Consider the following 20,376-nt stretch of genomic DNA (forward strand, 5'->3'; position numbering starts at 1 on the left):
TTATGAGGATGCAGAGTATCCCCTTAACCATGTGCTCCTCTGCACCTTTTGGCTTTCCCCCAGCCCTTCTTTTAAAAACTCCTCTGCAACATTTTACATGTTCCATGCCAGCAATCTGGTTCTGTTTTGGTTTAGGTGGAGCCCATCCTTCCTGAATAGGCTCCTCCTTTCCCAAAAGGTTCCCCAGTTTCTAACAAACCTAAATCCCTCCTCCAAACACCATTGTCTCCTCCATGCATTGAGACCCCGCAGTTCTGCCTGGCTGGCTGGCCCTGGGTGTGGAACTGAGAGCATTTCAGGGAATGCTACCATGGAGGTCCTGCACTTCAACCTCTAAAACTAGCAGCCTAAATTTGGCTGGCAGGACCCCTCTCCTACCTACACATACTGAGACCAGTGGCTCCTCCAAGCACTGCACATAAGTCTGTCCTGATGTCTCCAGAAGTCCAGCAGACAGCTTTCTCTGCAGTGCTGGGGAGGAGCCAGTGGCCGTGGTACATGGGCTACCAGTGACATAGCAAGAGGTAGGAGAGGTGTCCTGGGGGCCAGGTGGAAGCCCAGGCCCTCCGTGGTAGCAGGGCAGGTGCTGTCTCACTGGAGGAGCAGGGCATGACACGGCCCGGAGGCACGGACGAGGGGCTGGCCTAGGGTGACCAGATGTCCCGATTTTATAGGGACAGTGCCGATTTTTGGGTCTTTTTCTTATACAGGCTCCTATTCCCCCCACCCCCATCCCAATTTTTCACATTTACTGTTTGATCACCCTGGGCTGGCCCCTAGTGCCCAGTGCCCCAGCTCTGAGATGGGGCACCCGGCTGGCACCAGAGCACTGAGCCGACGTTGCCAGGGGCAGAGCATGGTGGCTGCAGGCCCAGCGGAGCCAGGGCAGGCCATGGCCACGGCCGGGGCAGTGCGGGAAGGAGAAGCCGGGGCAGCCCCTGGTCGAGGAGGGAGGAAGATGAGCCTGGGGCCCGGCTGGGGACTACAGCTCCCATCAGGCCCCGCCGCCAGGCCGCGGCCCGGAGCTCTCCAGCCGGCGGGGCTGGTCCCGGAGCGGAGCAGGGCGGGGGCCATGCCGGGGCCGGGGCCGGGGCCGGGGAGGCCGCTGGGGCTCCGCGCCCGTGGGCAGCCCGCGCCGCTTCCTGCTGCTCCGGGGGAGCGCGGCGCTGCGCGGCGCGGCCGGGCGCTGCCCTTTGTGTGCGCGGGCGGAGCGCGCAGCGCTGCCTGGGGCCCGGCGCTCGGCGCTGGAGCTGCAGCGCCCCCCTCCCGGGGAGCCCCGGACCCGGGCCCGGCGCGCCGGAGATCCCCTCCCAGCCACATGCCTCTGCAGCCCCAGCCTCCTCCCCGCGCCGCCCGCAGCCCCGCGCCCCTGCGCCGTCGGAGCCGGCGTGGCGACAGGATGATCGCCGCCTCCGCGGCCGGGAAGGGGCCGGAGGGCAGGTACCCGCTGCACCGCCTGGTCTGGCACAACCGCGCCCGCGAGCTGGACCGGGAGCTCAGCACCCAGCAGGTGGGTCCGGCCGCGGGGCACCGACCATCCTCGGCTCAGCCCGGGACGGTGCTGGGGGGGGGACTGATGCAATAGACTCCCCCCGCCCCACAGCATCCCTGGGAACGTGTCTGCAGCAGGGCTTCCCCGGCTCCCGGCTCAGCCGGCAGGGCCCTTGCCGGGCGGTGCAGGAAGCTCCCGCGGCGGTGGGCCTGGAGGAGCGGGAGCGGGGCCTTTGCCTTGCCATGCTGGCCCTTGGCCCGCTCAGGCTTGGGGTAGGGAACAGCGCAGTGGTGCCAGACGGGAGCTGAGGAGAGGGCTGGGGATCCTGCTGTATGATTGGACCCCCCCCAAGCCCTTCTCCCCAGAAACTGCCCATGGGCCAGGGGATCCAGGCACTGGGTGTTGTGCCATGGCCAGAGCCAGCGTGGAAAGCAGCTGACAGAAATCCTGAAACACCAGGCAAAGCACTGCAGGGTGGGCGTCCCTGGGTGCTGGCTTTTTGCACCCTGGGGTGTCGAGTATTTGCAGAGAGGTACATCCCGGGGCCGGGGTACTCGAGGCCTAAAGAAAGAGGCGCAGAGCAGGGCCAGTTCGGGACTGATTGGTTCACCTCTGTCAGGAGCCCAGCCACTGAGATGGCTCAGCACCCGGCTTATGGCCTGTGGGGGATGGTGGCCACCCTCGGTGATAGTCTGCCACCTTTTCCCATCCAGACACCCCCTGGGTGTGGGAGCTTGGTAACTTCCTAAGGGCTTTGTGCCAGTGCCCGTCACCATGGGACCGGAGCAGTTCCCGTGTCAGTCGGCTGGCACGGGGAGATCCCATGGCACATACATTCCCTCTGGCCTCAGAGCGTGCAGTCCCCTTCATGAGGCTCCCAAGGATCACCTCGCACCTGAGGCTTTGATTTGCCTGGGCCTACAGGAATCCACACCCAAATCCCAGTGAATTTCAGTGGAAGCTGGTCAGTATTTCCCTTGGGCTGGGTTGAAACTCACAGCGTGGTGCTAAGACTCATTGAAACCTCGGGGTGCTAGGAGGAGAGGAGCGGTAGGCCACTGGCCCCTCTTCCTCCTTCCCTCTCCAACCTGGTTTGTTAGGGACACTCGATATACGTTTTGCCTCACAAGTAATCTGGAGTAGCTGGAGGTGCCTCTGCTGTGGTGAAAACAACGCCTGCTAAGAGCAAGGACCTGGACCTTGGGAAACGGGCAGCGTGCGTGTCAGGACTGCGTTCCGGCATGGCTTGCCCTGGGCACGGGCAGAGAGTGAGAGCTCCTGGAGCCGCTGGCCCGGCAGATAATTAAGCTGGGTTTCCACAGTGTTGAAATATGAATTTACCAGCTGGGGGGGGGATTGGGGTTCTTTGTCACTGTTATTCAACTGATTAACCCCCACCCACCCCCAGCAGCACAACGCTGGCTCCGTTACAAGAGCAGTATGGTGTTGTGGGGAAAACGGCAAACCCCAGGCAGTTCTGCATTCGGGCATCCCAACTCCTCCTTTGCCTGCCCGTTCTGTGCCAGGGCACAACTCCCTGTGGCTGAAGTTGTGTGAAGTGTGTGATGATGCCTTGGTTTGCAGATCCTGCTGGTGCCCAGGTACTGGGAGCCAAGAGGACCCAGTACCTTGCAGAATCAGGCCCTTTGTTTTTACAGTGAGACGTACACCCGCCTCTGACGCATCTTCTTCTGGCTGGGATATTTGCTATGGCCGCAAGGCTTTTCTTTACCTTAACTGGCTGGTGCCACACCCGTCTGTATTGTAGCAGGCAGCTGTGGAGACATCCTGGCCTAATTGTGATTTGCATGGAAATGGAGATGCCACGTGTCGTGTGAGCTCCTGTTTTCTCCTCTTTCCTGATCAGAGCAGCCTGTGGGGGAATCTCCTGCGTTTTATTTCACTTGTAATTCAGGGTCATTTTTAGCAGCAGCTCGGGGAGGCGGAGATCTCAGCTAAGTTGAAGAAGTGTGTGCAGGCCATTTCCCCGTGCCCAGAACGGACCAGGCGAGCAAGGGGGATTTTTACGCCTCACTTGATAACTTACGTCTTTGGAATGTCACAGCGGCTTTTCCTCTGAAGGAAAAATTCTCCAAGATGCACGAGGTCTCTCCTCATTTTCTGTGACATGGTTGGAAGAGGCAGCAGTAAAACGAGGGTTTGGTTGGTAGGAGCTGCCTGGGCTGGAGGTCGGCTTATTCTGAGGGAGAAAAATACCCTGCCCCTGGTGCCCAGGAGAGCCCTGCGCAGGGCCCAGCTGGAGGGCTCAGAGTGTCACTCTCGGCTTCAGGCGGCCTGCAGTGTTAAGCTGGATAGCGCCAGCAGCAGGTCCGAGCAGGGTCTCCGGTCCATGGCGGGCGTGTGATCACCCTGTCTGATCACGCCCAGCATCGCCTGCATCCTGCCCAGAATGTCTGGCTGCGCCTGTCTTGTCGAAACGTCCGGCCTCTCCCAAAACACAGCCCACCATACAGCCCCCGAGCCTCACTCCAATCGCTCCAAGGCAACTGGGCCTTCCTGTACCATTGCCTGCCACAGGGCAACCTGCCTGCTCCGCATCTGGCACTTCTGCCGCCGTCCAGCAAACACCCCTGGGCTCCTCCGGAGGCTACTGCGAGCACTACCGGAAGGGGGCAAGGCAGGGCTCACGGAGCAACTGTTTGGGGCAGGGGTGGGGAAGGGAGCAGAACGTGGAGCTGAGCCCGAGGGCACGTTCAGCTCTTGCTTGGGCGGGTCGGCCAGTGGGGATGGCCCTGGAGCTTGAGTTCCCCAGGCACAAGCCGAGGGGAGCCAGGCCTGCACTGCCAGCTGCAGGGAGACCTCACCGGGCTACACCCGCGTCATGGGCAGAGCTCCCTTGGCCAGCTGGGGGGTGGGGACCAGAGATGCAGCTCGACTCACTTGAGGCAGGTTCTGGCTGGCACTGAAGGGCAGGCTGGGCTGGAGCCGGCTGGCATGGCCACTCTGATTGAGGGGAGCCAGAGCAGCGCCTGTGGATTGAACAGTGGGAGTCACAAACAGTTTCTTTTTCCCCCTTGGCACTGCCCAGCTGGCACTGGGACAGCCCCAAGTGCCTGCCAATGGAAACTGGCATCTCAGGCTGCAGGATGAACTCTGCAGTGACCCCTCCCCAGGCCCTTGTCAGCACCCTTTCTTTTTCCTGGCGGGCACGGTGATTGGTGCCCTCTGAAGCCAGCTGTCCCCTGCTGCCCGTTGGCAAAGGCTGGCCCTTAGCAGCCCTGCAGGAAGGCAGAGTCAGTTCAGTGTGTGTAGGGGGGCAGTGGGGATCTGCGACCCAGCCTCAGGGCCCTGGGGTAGGCAGGGCCGCCGTGTCTGTGCTCATGGCTCTGGACAGAGCCTCCGGCCCCCTCCCCCCTGAGGAGCCTGCCACCCTCCCCCTGAGGAACCCCATCCTGGAGGTGTGATGAGTTATGAACAGTCCCAGCCCCCCTGTTCTGCTGGCGGTTGGGCTCCTCCTAACTTGCCCGGCTGTGAAGACACATGGACGTGCGGGGAGCCAGCAGGTAATGCCTGATGAACGAGTCCCTCTGCCTGGTTGGCAGTGCAGGGCCTGTAACACACACACACCCACACCCTCTCTCCACTGCCATGGCCTGTAACTAACACACACACACACACACACACACACACACACACACACACACACACCCCCTCTCTCCACTGCCATGGCCTGTAACTCACACACACACACACACACACACACACACACACACACACACACCCTCTCTCCACTGCCATGGCCTGTAACTAACACACACACATCCCCTCTCTCTGCTGCCATGGCCTGTAACTAACACACACACACACCCCCTCTCTCTGCTGCATGGCCTGTAACTAACACACACACACACACACACACACACACACACACACACACACACACACACACACACACACACACACACACACACACACCCCTCTCTCTGCTACCATGGCCTACTGAGGCCACTTGACGTGTCTAATATCCGCTGCCCTTCTGCAGTTCATCCTTCCCTGCAGCCAAGATTGCTGATCTTATCTGGCCACACAAACCTGCTTTGCCGAGTCCCCATCCTCCTGGTGCCTGGGCAAGAGACACTGCCACTCACTAGCCATGAGCTGGGGCTGGAGCCAGGTGGCTGCCTCAGGAACTCACCACCCCAGGCAATGCAAGTCGGGTGCTGCACAGACCCTGGCCTGGGGCCCAGGCAGCAGCAGCGCTGTGAGCAGGGGAGGCACAGGTGGCGCTGGGTGGGGGGAACGCCTGGGAGCACAGAGCTGGCTGGGTGGGAAGCCTGGGCATTAGCACTTGGTGCTGCCATTCACCCAGCTTCTGCTGCCATTTAAGTCCTGATCTATCACCCTGGTGTAAATGGGGTGACTCTGGATTTACATCCAAGGCACCAAGAGCCAGCTTTGGTTCCTGGTCCACAGTAAGGGCCCCGTGTCCCATCCCCTCCCTGGGGCAGCACCCACTGGGCACCCCCCCAGGAAAGCCCTGACCCCGCAGCTGGGGGTGGGGGGAAGCTGCATTAACCAGCTCCCAGCTGGAGGGCTGGCATGTGTGTGTTTTCTTTCATTAGTTAGAGCCCTTTTCATCAGAGCAATTAAGAGCCAGCGAGCGATCACCTTGGAGAGCGTTTAATTAACGCGCCTGCTCCCGCTACACTGGAGGTGCCGCTTCCAGAACCAGTTTTGTTCCTGGGGCACCCCGGCAGTGCCTGCGTCTCAGTACTGTGTGCCGTGCCCCTCTGCTGGGACAGCTGCGTTTGCCAGGCCCCTGCCACCCAAGGTGGGCAGGGTGGAGGGGAGGCCATGGCTGGGCCAGGAGGGACGGTGTGGGTCTGGGGGGCTGGCAGGAGCAGCGCATGGGGCTGTTAACAGCTGGATCCAGCTGGCGTGTGAATGGGAAGCACTGAGGTGGGGGGCAGGAACCAGGGCATGGGGAGGTCAGACCTGAGCGTCAGGGCAAGGCTGAGACCCCTCGCAGCGCCTCCCTCCCCAGTGTTGTGACTGGGGCACCTCCAAGGTGCATGGCAGGGGATGGCTGAGCTCTGCTCCCTGGGGGGGATTGTGGGAGATGCCCCCGCCTCGCTGGCAGCACCCGACCCCACTGGCTGCTCCCAGGGAGCCTGGGGCAGCTGCTGGGGGATGAGGCGGGAGCTGTTTGTGCCAGCCCATGGACCAGCTGGTGCTGTCTGCCACCCCTTGGCCCCTGGCACGGCTCTGAGCTGGGGGGCTCCTCTCCGGGCACAGACGCCCCGGAGCACTAGGGCACCGTGGGTGGGGGGCTGGGCAGCCTTGCAGCAGTGGAGCTGCCCCTCCCTGCCCCCCCAGGGGGTTACAGTTTCTCTCAGCAACAAGAATCGGCCCCTGGGAGCTGGTGTCTGGCAAAGGAGTATGGTGCAATTAGCACTGGTGGGGGAGGGACTCCAGGGAGAGGCTGTCTCCAAGCAACCTTGTAACCCCCCCCTCCCCTCCTAGGGAGCCTCCCTGTGGCAGAGCTGCCAGGAAAGGGGGGGGGCCCACCTCACCCAAGTCAGGCACTGGGGCCCCCCAGCCAATGCCCCTCATTCCAACCTGCAATCCCCCGCTGCTCCCCGGAGGGGGGTCTCCCAAACTCAAGGCCTTCTCTCAGGGCCCCTGTGCCTTTAGCCGGGGGCGGGCGGAGGGGGCCTGAAGGAGATGCTGGCCCAGAGCCGCTCAACTCCCACCTCCAGACGTGCAGCCCCATCACATCACAGCTCTGCCGGGCACCAGCTTCCAGCCGGGGGCCAATCCAGCACCGCACCCCCGGGGCACTGATACCCCCCCCGGGCCAGGCACTACCTGGGCTGCCTCTCCCACTCCCCACTGCGTGCAGAACCGGCCCAGGGGGCAGGGCATGCTCAGGAAACAGCTGGCACCTGTGAGCCCGGCGTCTCTAGCCAGTGGGCTCCCAGCAGCTCACCTGGCCTGGCCCAGAGGCCTGCAGGCCAGGTGCCACTAACCCTTTCAGTGCCGCACTACACCACTGCCCCATGTCAGGGTGGGCAGCGGAGATGGGCCCGGAACCTGCAGTCAGGCCCATCTCTCTGAGCGGCTGGAGGGCTGAAGTCAGGACTGCCCCTTGAGCAGGGCTTGCTGTGCCCGCCAATGGGGGTGCTGCTGGGCTCCCCTCCATCCCGGCACAGGCTCTGCAGGGTGTGTGTCAACCCCCCTCTCCCATGCCTCCTATGGCCTGGCACCCCACACCATCCCCAGCCTGGCTCCTAGCACGGCACTCACATGAGCTCCCGTCCTCTGCCCCCACTGGGAATTGGACGCTGGCCCAGCTGTCCCTTGACCCGGCAAACCCAACTTATCATCTCCTCAGTGTGGCATGAGCTTTCCTGCGCAGCCGGCTCGGCAGCCAGGCAGGAAATGGACATGACAGGTGCTCCCCCGGGGACACCGTTGGGCTTTCAGTGGGAAGGGATAAGGGGGGCAGCGGGGGATGGGAACGGAGCTGCCCACAGAGCGGGAGCCTTGTGCTAGCGGGCACAGCGGGCACTGGCAGCCCTCCCGGCTGCCCTCCACCGAAGAGAGTGTGGGGCAGAGATGGGGATGTGCGCAGGAGCCACCAGCTGTACCCACACTCCAGGCCTTCAGCCACAGACCTGGGGCATGTGCTCAGCTCCCAGGCAGTCCCGGTGGCAGGGCCCATGGTGCAGAGCCAGGCGCCTCAGGGGGTCCATCAGATCCCACTCGCCCTGTCGCACGCCCTCAGAGCAGGAGGGGGATTTCACATGGCCTGAAGTGCCGTGATTGGCACGTCTGGCTGGGCGTGACATGCGTACCGCGGCTGGAAATAACAGGCCAGGGGCACATGAGGGCAGGGAAGCGCATGCTGAGCACACAGGGACATGAGTTGCTGTGCAGCAGTGCTGGGGTGACCCGGGGCAGAAACAGGGGATGTGACACAGAGGCTGAGTGCTCAGGGCTGCGCTGTGCCACTGCTGCTCGGCTGAGGGAGCCCCCAGCCATCCCCTCGTCAGGCCACTACCACGCACCCAGTGCCTAGCAAGGCAGCAAAGAGGAACCACGGTGTCAATTTGCAAATTGCATTGGTTACAAATAAAGGCCGGTGGATTTACCAAGGGAGGCCGGGGGCAGCTACAGCCTGTATTGGCCCAGCTGCTGTAGGAGGCAGGGCTGAGTGCTTGGGCTCCTCCGAGCTCTGGACAGATTCACCAGCTTGTCTCTCCTCAGCAGAAGCTGCTATTACCCTTTCCGCCGCTCTCCCGTCCTGGGCCCAGGATGGCTCCATGCCCTCCCCAGCTCACTACCTAACGGCATCAGCTCACTGCTTGGGCCAGGGCTGCCCCTGGTGTGTGTGTGTAGGGGGGAGCCCAGCCACCAGGGTGCTGGTTCGAATCCTGCCCCGCAGCCCAGCTCCCAGGAACTCAGGGGCTGCTAGCCCAGCACTGTCCTCTATGCCCAGCCTCTCCTTGTCTGCCCCAGCCAGGGGCCGAGGAGGCTGAGTGCCGCTCTCCACCGAAGGCAGGGGGAGATATGCTGGGGGGGGAGGTGCCTTGCCCTGGCCACATCCCTGAGGCCGCCAGCCCCTGCCCTGCAGCTTTGGATGGGGTGCCCACGGCTGGAGCACAGGAGCCCATGTGGGCTCTTCCAGCTGGCATGGGCTGAGTCCCTGCATGCAGGCTGGGCCAGTCCAGGGCAGCAGGGATAGGATGGGAGCAGGGGATGGATGGTCTTCGCTGACCCCAATACAGGAGACCACCCCCAACAGCTCAGCTTTTCCTCAGCTGGCAGGGCTGGCTGGGGCTCATGGACCCCCTCACTGAGCCCCAGCGATCACACTCCCCTGGCCTTGCTGGGCATGGAGAGAGAACAGGCCCCCTGGGCAGCTGCCCCCCTGGATGGTGCTGCTGGCACGGCCCCGGGGCATTCACAGGGAGCAGCAGCACCTCCCTGCCCGGGCAAGGTGCCCTGTCGTCAGTCCTCCCAGCCCTGCTGCAGGGATTTCCCTGCTACCTCCCCCCCACAGTGCAGCAGAGACCCCCTAGGGCCCAGGTAGGGCCACTCACCCCCAATCTTATGGGCTGCACTTGTGGGCCTGGATCCTCTCTCCCGACTTGCACCAGCACAGGCTCCAGCTGCCCCGGGGCTGATCAGGTCCCAGCCCAAGGCTGGGCCCTGGGGGCTCAAATCTCACCTACTCCTGAACTGCCTGCAGTGAGCTGTGCTGTGGCCAGAGGCGCCTGCACCCCAAATTCCCAGGCCAGGTCCTCTCGCCAGCCAGTTCCTTGGGCAGCTCACTGCCCTCCCCCACCTGCCCCATGGACGTGGCTCTCAGACCCCAGTTGGACTCACCTCCCCACTGGAGCACTGAGACACCGGGTGGCCCAGGTCACCACAGAAGCGGTGACGGCTGGGAGCAGCAGAAGGGCCTGCTGGGGCTGCTCCCCCGAACTCTGTCCCTGGCTCACCCCCAGATAAGTCCCTCTCTGGGCTCTCCTGGCAGGTGGACATTGAGCAGCTAGACCCGCGGGGCCGCACACCTCTGCACCTCGCCACCACGCTGGGCCACCTGGACTGCGCCAGGGTCCTGCTCCAGCACGGAGCCGACGTGGGCAAAGAGAACCGCAGCGGATGGACAGGTGGGTGGGCGGCTCCAGGACACCAGGGGGGGGACGACTGACAGCCAGTGCCCACAGCAGCCCCACCTCTCCTGCGCCGGGGGCTGGCACCTGGGGACGCTGCCATTTCTAGGCACCAGAGCCAGGTGTCTGCAGGGACTGGCACTTAACGGGCAAGAGAGATGAGTGAGACCAGCTCCACTGCACGGGGGGTGGAGGTGTGACAGAGCAACCGGGCACCTGGAGTGAATTCATGGAGGTCAATGTGCAGTGCAGGTGGGGGCTGACGAGCACGACCACGTGGGCACCGTGCCCCTACCCAGCTCCGCTGAGCCCCTAGCCCAGCCTGGCTCCTCCAGCTCTGCCAGTGCCCCTCACTTCTGACCCGCAGCGCCCTGCTAGCCCAACCCTGCCCCCCCAGCTCTGCTGGTGCCCCTCACTCCCGACCTGCAGCCCCCTGCTAGCCCAGTTCTGCCGGTGCCCCTCACTCCCAACCCCAATCCCTTGCCAGCCCAGCCAAGCCCTGCCCCCAATCCCAACCTAAATTCCCTGTAAGCTGTGTGGCCATGCAGCAAGCTATCAAGGGCCGTGCATGTGGGGAGAGGTGCCCCGACTCAGCCCAGCCCAGCCCTGTTAGTCCTCTCTCCCCGCTGCAGCCCCAGGGCAGCCTGCACCCCAAACCACTCATTCCTGGCCCCACCCCAAAGCCTGCACCCCCCTGCACCCAACCCTCTGCCTCAGCCTTGAGCCCCCTCCTGCATCTCAATCTCCTCATCCCCTGCCCCCCCCAGAGCCCAGACCCCCAGTCAGAGCCCTCATCCCCCAACCCTCTGCCCCAGACCTGAGCCCCCTCCCACACCATGAACCCCTCGGCACCACCCCTGCCGCACAGCACCTCCATATTGGTGCTTATAACAAAATTCATTCCACACATGGATGTAAAAAATTAGAGGGAACACTGATCCCAACCCACAGCCCCTGCTAGCCCAGCCCTGGCTCCCGCCTGCCCCCCTCCCACAGCTCTGCCGGTGGCACCCAGTCCCAACCCACAGCCCCTCGGCCGGAGCCCCTCAGTACCACCCCCCAGCAGCCCCAAGGTCTCCTGGCAACCATTGTGGAGGTGCTGTGCAAGGGGGTGTCTGTCCCCAGCACCATGGGCAGGTAGCCAGTCTGTGCTCCTTCAGTGGCTTGGGGCAGGTGGGAGGGGCAGCTCCAAGGGGTCCCTAATGGCTGATGCTGAGGCCCCCCAGCTGAAGCAAACTCACAGGCCTCACAGAGCTGCAGGAGTCCAGCTCCGCCTGGGGGCACTGCCAGAGGCCCAGGCCAGGGTCCTCCCTGGTCTGGAGCTGGGTGCCCTGCTCAGATGCCCTCCCCAGGGCTGGCTGTCCTGGTCATGTGGGAAGAGGGGACCCTGCCCGCTGCCCCTGATGCCCCCTCTGCCCCCCCAGTGCTCCAAGAGGCGGTGAGCACCCGCGACCTGGAGCTGGTGCAGCTGGTCCTGCGGTACCGCGACTATCAGCGAGCCATCAAGCGCCTGGCTGGGATCCCCGTCCTGCTGGAGAAGCTGCGCAAGGTACCGGCTGCCCGTCCCCCTGCACACTTCCCACCCTGGGCCACTGCAGGGAGCCAGTGCTTCCTGGGCCAGTGACCCCCTGCCCAGGGGGCTGCATGTGCCCTCACCAGCCCCATGTAGGGGGAAGCTGGCAGAGTTCGCACACGGTCACACCAAGGACTGCTGGCTCCCTGCCCCTGCTGGGTGTGAGGGGATCCCGTGGGCATCCTGGGCGCCCCTCAACCCCGGCCTCTCTCCTCTGCCCAGGCCCAGGATTTCTACGTGGAGATGAAATGGGAATTCACCAGCTGGGGTAAGTTCTGGGGCCACCAGCGGGAGGCTGGGCCCAGGACAAGCGGCAAAGCCCCACTGCTTCCCCACCCGCCCCATGTCCCCAGACGCCCGTTGCATGACCCTAGTGCTCCCCCACACCTGTGACAGCCCCAGGCAGCCCTTGGGTCCAGGGGCTGCTTGCCAGACCCCCTCCCTGCTGGGGACCCCACTGCCTCTCCCCTCACCTGCCCGGCCCCCGGCCCTGCTCCCCGTAGTGGAGAGCTCTGGCCATGCGGTGGTTTGGGGGATTCTAGCTCCTGTCCAAACTGGGTGCCTGGGCCCTGGAGCGATGGGGCCCAGGCCAGCGGGACGCCCCCGCCCAGCGCCCCACGAGGCAGTTGACGAGTTGGGGGCTGCCCCTAACGTTTCCCTCCCCACAGTGCCCTTGGTCTCCAAGATCTGCCCCAGTGACACCTACAAGGTGTGGAAGAGCGGCCAGAACCTGCGTGTGGACACGACGCTGCTCGGCTTCGACCACATGACCTGGCAGCGGGGAAACCGCAGCTTCGTCTTCCGGGGACAAGGTCAGCGTGGCCCCTGGCACAGCGCAGTGCTGGAAGGCTCCAGGGGCAGCAGGGGCACAGCCCCCAGCCCTGCCCAGTGCAGCCCGTGGGCGCCGGCTGGTGATAATGCACACGCCCATCTCATTGCAGCGGGAGGCCACACTGGCCCCTCAGGGGACTCTGCCCTCCAACCTCCCAGCAGCCGGACAGGTGCTGCCTCAGTCACTGGGGTGACCCTGTGCTGGAGGTCCTGGGGCGCATGGTGGGGGGAGCCCACTGGCTGAGACACACTTGGGAAAGGCCCAGCTTAGCCTGCGGGCCGGGGGCTGGTGCTCCATGCCCTGGCTGATGCCCGCTCCCCTGGTTTGAGGATAGCAGAGGTCTCATCCTGCTGGCTGGGCGGGAGGAGTGAAAAGCCCCTGTCTAGACACCAGGTAGCATGAGGGAGACGCCTACCCCGCCAGATGGCACCCTGAAGCTGGCAAGTGGACGCAGCAGCGTGGAGGGGGCGCGTGGGGTTCATGCAGCCAGAGGGGCAGTTATGAATGGGGGAGGTGCTGATGTCCATGGAGGGGGAGCAGCCCACCTGTCCCCTGCTCACTACCAGGGCAGGGGGCTCTGCCACAGCTGGTAATCCAGCACTGGCAAAGTCAGGAAGGCCCCTGGCACATGTCCGCCTGCACACGCCCCCAGCCTGCGCCGCCTGGAGCCCCCCCCAGAACTGCAGCCCCCTGGCGCAGGGTGCTGACGTGGCCTCCTCCTGGCAGACACCAGCGCTGTGGTGCTGGAGATCGACCACGACCGGCAGGTGGTGTACTCCGAGACGCTGGCACTGGCCAGCCACGACCGCGAGGGCCTGCTGGCTGCTGTGCAGCCCACCGAGGAGCAGGTGATGGGCCGGCTCACCGCACCCGTCGTCACCACGCAGCTGGACACCAAGAACATCGCCTTCGAGAGGTGGGCACACACTGGGCAAGGGAAGGCTTGGGGAGGGGGCTGGGATGCAGGTGACTTCTGCTGCAACCCATGGGTGCCTCGGGTCCCTGGTTCTGGGCAGGGCCTGGCAGATGGGGGCCAGCAGCGGGGGGAGGGGGGGGCAGCACAGGGTGGGAGGGGCTGAGCGTAAATCCCCCGGGGGTCTGTCGCTCACGGCTGCCTTGTCGCCATCAGGAACAAGACGGGGCTCCTGGGCTGGCGGAGCGAGAAGACGGAGGTGGTGAACGGGTATGAGGCCAAGGTGAGGGGCAGGCGGGGGCAGGGTGGCCTTGCCAATGGCTCAGGGCAGCAGGGCGATGGCTGCCAGGGGGAGACAAGTGCCCCCTCCGCAGCCCCGGAAGGGGCAGGGGGAACCACGACAGGACCTGACTCAGCACAAAGGCAGGGTCACATCTTGGCCTCCTCGCCACCATGGCTCGCCTGGCCCCAGCCAAGGCTCCTTGATGGGCATGGAGCCGCGATGCCCCAGGCTTGGCTGGGCCATGGGAATGGGACCTTAGCTCCCAACCAGGGCCCAGGTGCCAGGGGAGCAGCTTGACGAGCCTGGGGACAGTGCCCCCTTCTGCCAGCCCAGCTGCTGGCGGGAGCAGACCTCTGGAGGCAGAGAGAGCTGCAGCCTCTGGCGTTCGGGCTCCTCCCTGCAGGTTTATGGCGCGTTCAACGTGGAACTGATCACGCGGACGCGGACGGAGCACCTTTCCGACCAGCACAAGGGCAAGAGCAAAGGTAAGAGCCGGTTCTGAGGGATGGGGGGTTGCCACCTCCACAGGCCCTGTTTCTGCCCCTGCAGCCCCATAGCTTTCCCTTCTGCCTTTGGCTGGGGGAGGCAGGCGGGTCCTGGTGCTGCCCCTGGCTCTGCCCTGCCCCAGCCGGGGAGCTGATGGTGTCACTGCCCCGTGTTTTGTCCTTATCTCTCAGCAGGCAGCAAGACCCCACTGCAGTCCTTCCTGGGGATCGCCGAGCAGCACGTGGGGCCCAGCAATGGGGTGAGTAGTGGGCTCAGCTGGGGGGCAGCTCTGGGACCAGCATGGCCCTGGCAGCTAGGGGAGGCGAGTGTTTGGGCAGAGCAGCCCCAGCCTGGCCAGGCTAATGAGGCCTTGCTCGTCCCGGCGCAGACGCTGATCACGCAGACCCGGAGCCATACCAACCCCACGGCCATCACCCCCGAGGAGTACTTCAACCCCGGCTTCGAGCTGGGCAGCAGAGACATGGGGCGCCCCATGGAGCTCACCACCAAGACGCAGAAGTAAGGAGGGGCCTCAGTCCCTGCCAGGAAGCCTGGGGCAGAGGGGGACCCCTGGCAAGAGAGGGAAGGCTGGGGATAGGTGGAACTCACTGCCGCAGGGGATTGGAGCAGAGAGAGCAGGAGCGGGCTGGAGGCTGATCTGGGAGAGAATGGCAGGGCAGGGGCACGGCCAGAGCCCTTTGAATCCGCCCGGGGTCTGCCTGGGGCTCCCCACGTGGGACCGCAGTGCAGGCTGCCCGGACTGTGAGGAGTGTGTGTTGTCCCACAGGGCAGCAGGCAGCACCTGCCCTGTGAGCTGGGCACAGTGCTGGGGGGGGCAGCGCCAGGCAGGGGCCCGTGCTCTGGTGGGCATCTCTCCCCGCTGCAGGTTCAAGGCCAAGCTGTGGCTGTGTGAGGATCACCCACTGTCCCTGTGCGAGCAGGTGGCGCCGATCATCGACCTCATGGCCATAAGCAACGCGCTCTTCGCCAAGCTCCGGGATTTCATCACGCTCCGCCTGCCGCCCGGCTTCCCCGTCAAGATAGGTGAGGCCGTGCTACCCCTGCCCTGCCGTGATCCGGCCGCTGGGGGCTCCGTGCACCAGGCCCTGGTGTGCCACATGGACACCAGCTTCTGGCCAGTGCCCTCACCCCATGACTGGGGGCTCCCTTGGGCCTGTGCCCCCAGTGCCCAGGTATGACTCTGGCTGCCGCCCACAGGAGGTGCCTGAGGGGCCCGCAGACTGTGTGTGCCAGCCCCGGGTCCCCACGGAGGGGGGTGGGTGCATGTGCTGCTCTCCTGGCCCTGGCACTGCCAGCCCCGGGCCCTGCCGGTGCACCTCCCTCACTGCGCCCACTCTCTCCCCCTCCCAGAAATTCCCATCTTCCACATCCTCAACGCCCGCATCACCTTCGGGAACCTCAATGGCTGCGACGAGCCCGTCAGCTCCGTGCGCCGCAGCTCTGGCAGCGAGGCACCTTCGCCCAGCAGCGACTCCTCCAGCGTCAGCAGCTCCAGCTCCCTGGGTACGTGGTCCCTGCCCCGGGGGACAGGTGAGGGGCCGGGGGCTGCAGCATCCTGAGCTACCTGCACACCAGCCCCCTAGGCCCCCCCCCATGCTCCCATCACCCCCTCAGGCTTTATAAGGGAGGGGGAGTTTGGCTTGTGCACATTAGCAGCCCCCCCGGACCTGGCTTGGCCCCCCCATTGGTGACCAGCCGAGAGGCCAGTAGCAGCTGCGCCCAGTGCTGCTGGCACCTGCCCTCCCCTTCAATAGGGAGGCACAGCTGTGGGGCCTGCAGCTCCCAGCATGCATTGTGGCACAAGCCAGCAAAGTGCATGCTGGGGGGTGTAGTCCGCAGGGGGTGCATGCTGCGCTGTGTCCCCGCCCCCAGTGACAGGCACGTCTGGTCCCCGCAGCCTCCTGCCGGGCTTGTGAGATGGACCCGTCCCTGTTCGAGGCCCCGCCTGGGTACAGCGTGCTGGGCAGCCAGCGGGACGCCATGCGCGAGGAGGACGATGACTTGCTGCAGTTCGCCATCCAACAGAGCCTGCTGGAGGCTGGCACGGAGTACGACCAGGTGGGCTCCGCGCCTCCTCTGCTGCGGGGCCAACCGGGTGTCACGGGACGGGAACAGCCTCATCCCAGTGCCTGGCTCCTGGGGCCCTTCTGCCGGGCACCGGTGGGGTGCAGGGCGCGGTGAGCACCAGCCTCGGGACTTCAGGGGACCAGCTCTTGCATTACTTCTGTCCCGGCCCCACGGCACCAGAAGGGCAGCACAGACACCCTGAGCCCCATATGCAGCTCTGCATGCCAGCCTGGCCCGGGGCAGCCCCACACTGCCACCCGCAGCTCGGGGCGGATCCTCCCCTGCTCCGCCTTGACGCTGGCACATATCGGGCAGCATCAGTGTTCCCAGGGCTCCTGCAGCTGAGCTGGTGGTGGGGCCCTGTGCCTGCTGGGATAAATGTCTCCTCTGTGCTCTCTTGCCACGCCCTGGGTCTCGGCCTAACTCCCCATGCCAGGCCCCAGGAAGCGCCATCCAGGCTGGGGAGTGGGGGGGAGGTGGCAGGTGAAGGGTTAATATGCTGTGATGCCATCTACAGGTGACCATCTGGGAAGCTTTGACCAACAGCAAGCCGGGCACACACCCCTTGTCCCAGGAGGGCCGGCGAGGCGACAGGTTAGTAATGTCTGGCTAGTCCTAGCCAGGGTCAGGGCTCACAGGGGCTGGCATTGGAGCCAGGGGGTTTGGCCTGCCCCGCCCGGCCCAGTGGCCGCACACAGCATAGCCCCATGGCTTTGTTCCATAGCTGTGTGCAGCCCCACCTGGAGGGGACCCTCCCCAGGGCCTGCCCGGGCTGTGCCTCAGTTTCCCCAGCTGTAACGAAGCTGGCCACCCTGCAGCATGACCGACAGGGCTCTAGCATCCCAGCTGGGGGCGGAGAGCTGCTGTGCCTGTCTGCCCCAGGCACTTAGCCCCCCCCATAGCCAGGCGCTGGGAATGGCATAGGGCCCTGCAGCAGCCTCAGCTCAGCATTGGCACCCGTGTTCCCAGGACCCCCGCTCACCTTTGCTGTTCCCCTGCCCCCTCTAGGACACCCCAGCGCACACCTCCCCCTGGGCAGGCCAGCCCCCAGCAGCAGGGCGGGGGCAGCGGCGGACCCAGCCCCCTGTTCCACAGCTACGACGAGCAGCTGCGCCTGGCCATGGAGCTGTCGGCGCGGGAGCAGGCGGAGGCGGAACGGCGCACGCGGCAGGAGGAGGAGGAGCTGCGGCGCATCCTGCAGCTCTCGCTGACCGAGCAGTAGCCCAGCACCTGCAAAGGGCCCTGCAGCTGCTGCCCAGTTCGCGCTGAGCCGGGGCCCTGCACATGGCCGGGGTGGGTGCGGCCGCCGCTGGGCAGTGGCGTTCCCTGAGCCAGCAATGCCCCCGTGAGCAGAGAGGTGCCAGCGCTGGCCCACCGCAGATGCCATTGCACTGAGCCATTTAGAGACCATGCTAAGAACACTGCCGGGGACGCAGGGGCTGTCCCGCCATGAGGAGACTGCTGCATCAGAGGGAGTGGGGCAGGGCTTGGAGAATGGGGAGAGGGCACCACGCCCAGAACCCTGTGGGGGAGGACTGGCGGGGCTGCGAGGCAGGGGGCACCTCCAGACCCATTACTCATGCCCAGTCCCAGTGGGCGGGAACTCACCAGCTACAGCCAGCTGCAAAAGCTGGAAACGCAGGGAGGGGGTGGAGAGCCCGAGGCGGCGGGGGGGGGGCACCAGCAGAACTGGGGGGGCAGAGGGGCAGGAAGGGAGGGTGCTAGTTAAGTGGTGCGGGGCCCAGAGGCAGGGCTGGATGGGGTGAGCTGCACAGGGCAGCAGGAATGCTGCTGTGTGGTGATACCAGGATCTGCTTCCCCCCCACTTCACGGTGCCTGGACTGGGCCCCTTACCCTGCCCCTCCCCTCCCCCGGCAGCTGAGCCTCCTGCCCCGTGACCCACAGCAAGGGCAGGGCCCAGCTGCACACCCCCTGCACCCCACTATGGGCTCACAGATGCCCCCAAGTCTTCAACCCAGGGACACTGCCCAGCTCCCTGGGGCTCTGGCACTGCCAGTGACACATTCACTTCCATGGGGAGGGAGCGGGGGGGGGTTGCCGTGAGGCTGCGTGTGCCAGGCCCTGCCTTCCTGCCTCGCCCCAGGGCTGCCCCCAGGAGCTGGGCTGGGGAACCAGCAGCGCCAGCCCTGCCTGCTGGGCTCTGGCAGTGCCAGAGCTGGGGATGGGGGCTGGAAGGACTGGTGAGACTAGCACCCAGGGAGCCCATAGGGAGGTGGGCACAGGGCAGGTAACTGCTACCTTCCCTGCTGAGCCCCCTCCAGCTGTAGGCACCAGCCCCTTCTGCTGCCGTCTCAGCATGCGCCAGTCCCGGGCACCGTGGCACCGATACAGCATCAAGTGCACTTAGCCAGGAGCCAGGCCAGGCCGGCAGGGTGCCGGCCGCTTTGCCACTAACCAGAGCCCCACCAGCCCGGCCCTGCCAGGGAGCAGCCCACACCAGGACTGTGCCGAGCTCGCGCCCTCCCCAGCCCCATGGGGGTGCTGCGCAGGCAGCCCCTTGCCAGCACACTTAGGGTGGGCATGAACCAAAGCCGGCTAGTGGGGGGAGGGAGCAGCTCCCACCCCCTGCCCAGGAGCCATGCCCCAGAGGAAGCACTGACAGCCCAGCACTGCTACCCCCCCAGCCCCAGGGCACCCCACGCACCAGGATCCAGCCAACTCCTGAACTATGGGGAGTGGGGGCAGGTATCTCTGCCTGGGCAGCACTGCACCCCAGGCCGGGGGGTGTCTGCCAACACCATCATTAGGACAGGGAGCCCCACTGCCCCCTGCCGGCCCTCCAGCTCTCAAGTGAGCCCTGGGCGAGGAGTGGGGGGCTGAGCCGGGAGCACCCCGAGCTCTCAAGTGAGCCCCGGGCGAGGAGTGGGGGCTGAGCCGGGAGCACCCCCTGAGCCCAGCCGCAGGTTTCTGCTGCCAGGCCCAGGCCCCATGCTGCGGTCCCTCCCAGCCCGCCCGCTGCAGCCCCATGGCCTGGGCTGAGGGGTCCCCTCGTGCCCCCTGCAGCTCCCCACAGTGCACACGCCTCACACAGGGCCCTAACCCCCAGAGGAACCTTACGTCAAATGGTGCTAACCCCCCGTGTCCCCCCGCCCCCGAGAACACAGCAGCCCTGTGCTGAGACAGGGCCCAGGCCCTCCCTGTGCCAGGCTGGGGGCACTGGGCTTCGCTCGGTCTGCGCAGAGGACAGACTTCCAGGCATGCCAGCGCAGGGGGGGCGGCCTGGTGAACACAGCTGGCAGGCCATCCCCCACCTGAGGGGACGTGCCGCCTGGCGAGCAGCCATCACACACAACCCAGGGCAGCAGCGGGCACTTGGCTCGCTCCCAAAGCTGACGGGGCAGGGACCTTAATTGCCCACAACACCCCCTGACACACAAACCAACTATACAGCAGGGGCTGGGGCGTGTGGGCACAGCTGGGGGGGGGGCCAGGCCCACGGGCTGTGATCACGGTGGACACCAATAAAAGTCTTTACATTTGTCTCTTAGATGCTGGCTCCATGAGAAGGTGGGGAGGGGGCCCCAAGCCTGGCTCAGGCCCTGGCGGTAGGGCACAGCCGGGCACATGGGTTTGGCTTGATTGATGGCAGCCAAGCAGGGACCTTGGCTACCCCTCGGTCCCCAGAGACACCTGGTGTAGTGACTGCTGGCAATGCAGCGCCAGCCCCACTCGGGTGCTCTGCCCACGGTGCAGCGTGCCAGCCACTCAGGAAGTAGGGGGCACTGAGTGCTGGGGGGGAGCCAGGGTTACCCCAAATCCCCCTGCTAAGTCTCATTCCCCCTGCACACCAAGGTGCCCCCCAGGCAGATTGGCACCACCCCAGCTCCCTTTGAGCCATGGCAAAGTGCCCTCCTTGGGATGGACGTTGCCATGGCCCCAGGCACTGGGGGCTGGGAGAGCTGCAGCCCTGAGGGTGATGTGCCCCCTCTGGCTGGTGCATAGAAGGAGCAGCCCCCCTCGCTCTGCTGGAGGGTGAGCATGGGGGGGCTTACTCCTGGAAGACGCCCCAGAGCATGGTCTGTGCCTCCTGCTCACTAGCCAAGAGG

The 20,376-nt window shown here is 65.2% G+C and overlaps 1 protein-coding gene across 2 annotated transcripts; it reads left to right on the forward strand.

Moving 5' to 3' along the window:
• Positions 1-1,341: 1,341 nt before the first annotated feature.
• Positions 1,342-19,817, forward strand: ANKRD13B (ankyrin repeat domain 13B). 2 transcript variants are annotated; one of them, XM_030536640.1, is made up of 15 exons: positions 1,342-1,510; positions 9,996-10,131; positions 11,559-11,683; positions 11,930-11,975; positions 12,376-12,519; positions 13,266-13,455; positions 13,669-13,735; positions 14,139-14,220; positions 14,416-14,480; positions 14,610-14,740; positions 15,108-15,265; positions 15,593-15,745; positions 16,140-16,300; positions 16,827-16,903; positions 17,318-19,817. In XM_030536640.1, the coding sequence occupies exons 1-15, from the start codon at positions 1,400-1,402 to the stop codon at positions 17,529-17,531; spliced, it is 1,860 nt and encodes a 619-aa protein (XP_030392500.1). In that variant the 5' UTR covers positions 1,342-1,399; the 3' UTR covers positions 17,532-19,817. The 2 variants fall into 2 exon arrangements, with proteins under 2 accessions (XP_030392500.1, XP_030392499.1); XM_030536639.1 differs by having other exon boundaries at positions 1,344-1,510; positions 14,413-14,480.
• Positions 19,818-20,376: the final 559 nt, after the last annotated feature.

Source organism: Gopherus evgoodei, chromosome 17 (genome assembly GCF_007399415.2).
Source record: "Gopherus evgoodei ecotype Sinaloan lineage chromosome 17, rGopEvg1_v1.p, whole genome shotgun sequence".
Lineage (NCBI taxonomy): Eukaryota > Metazoa > Chordata > Testudines > Testudinidae > Gopherus > Gopherus evgoodei.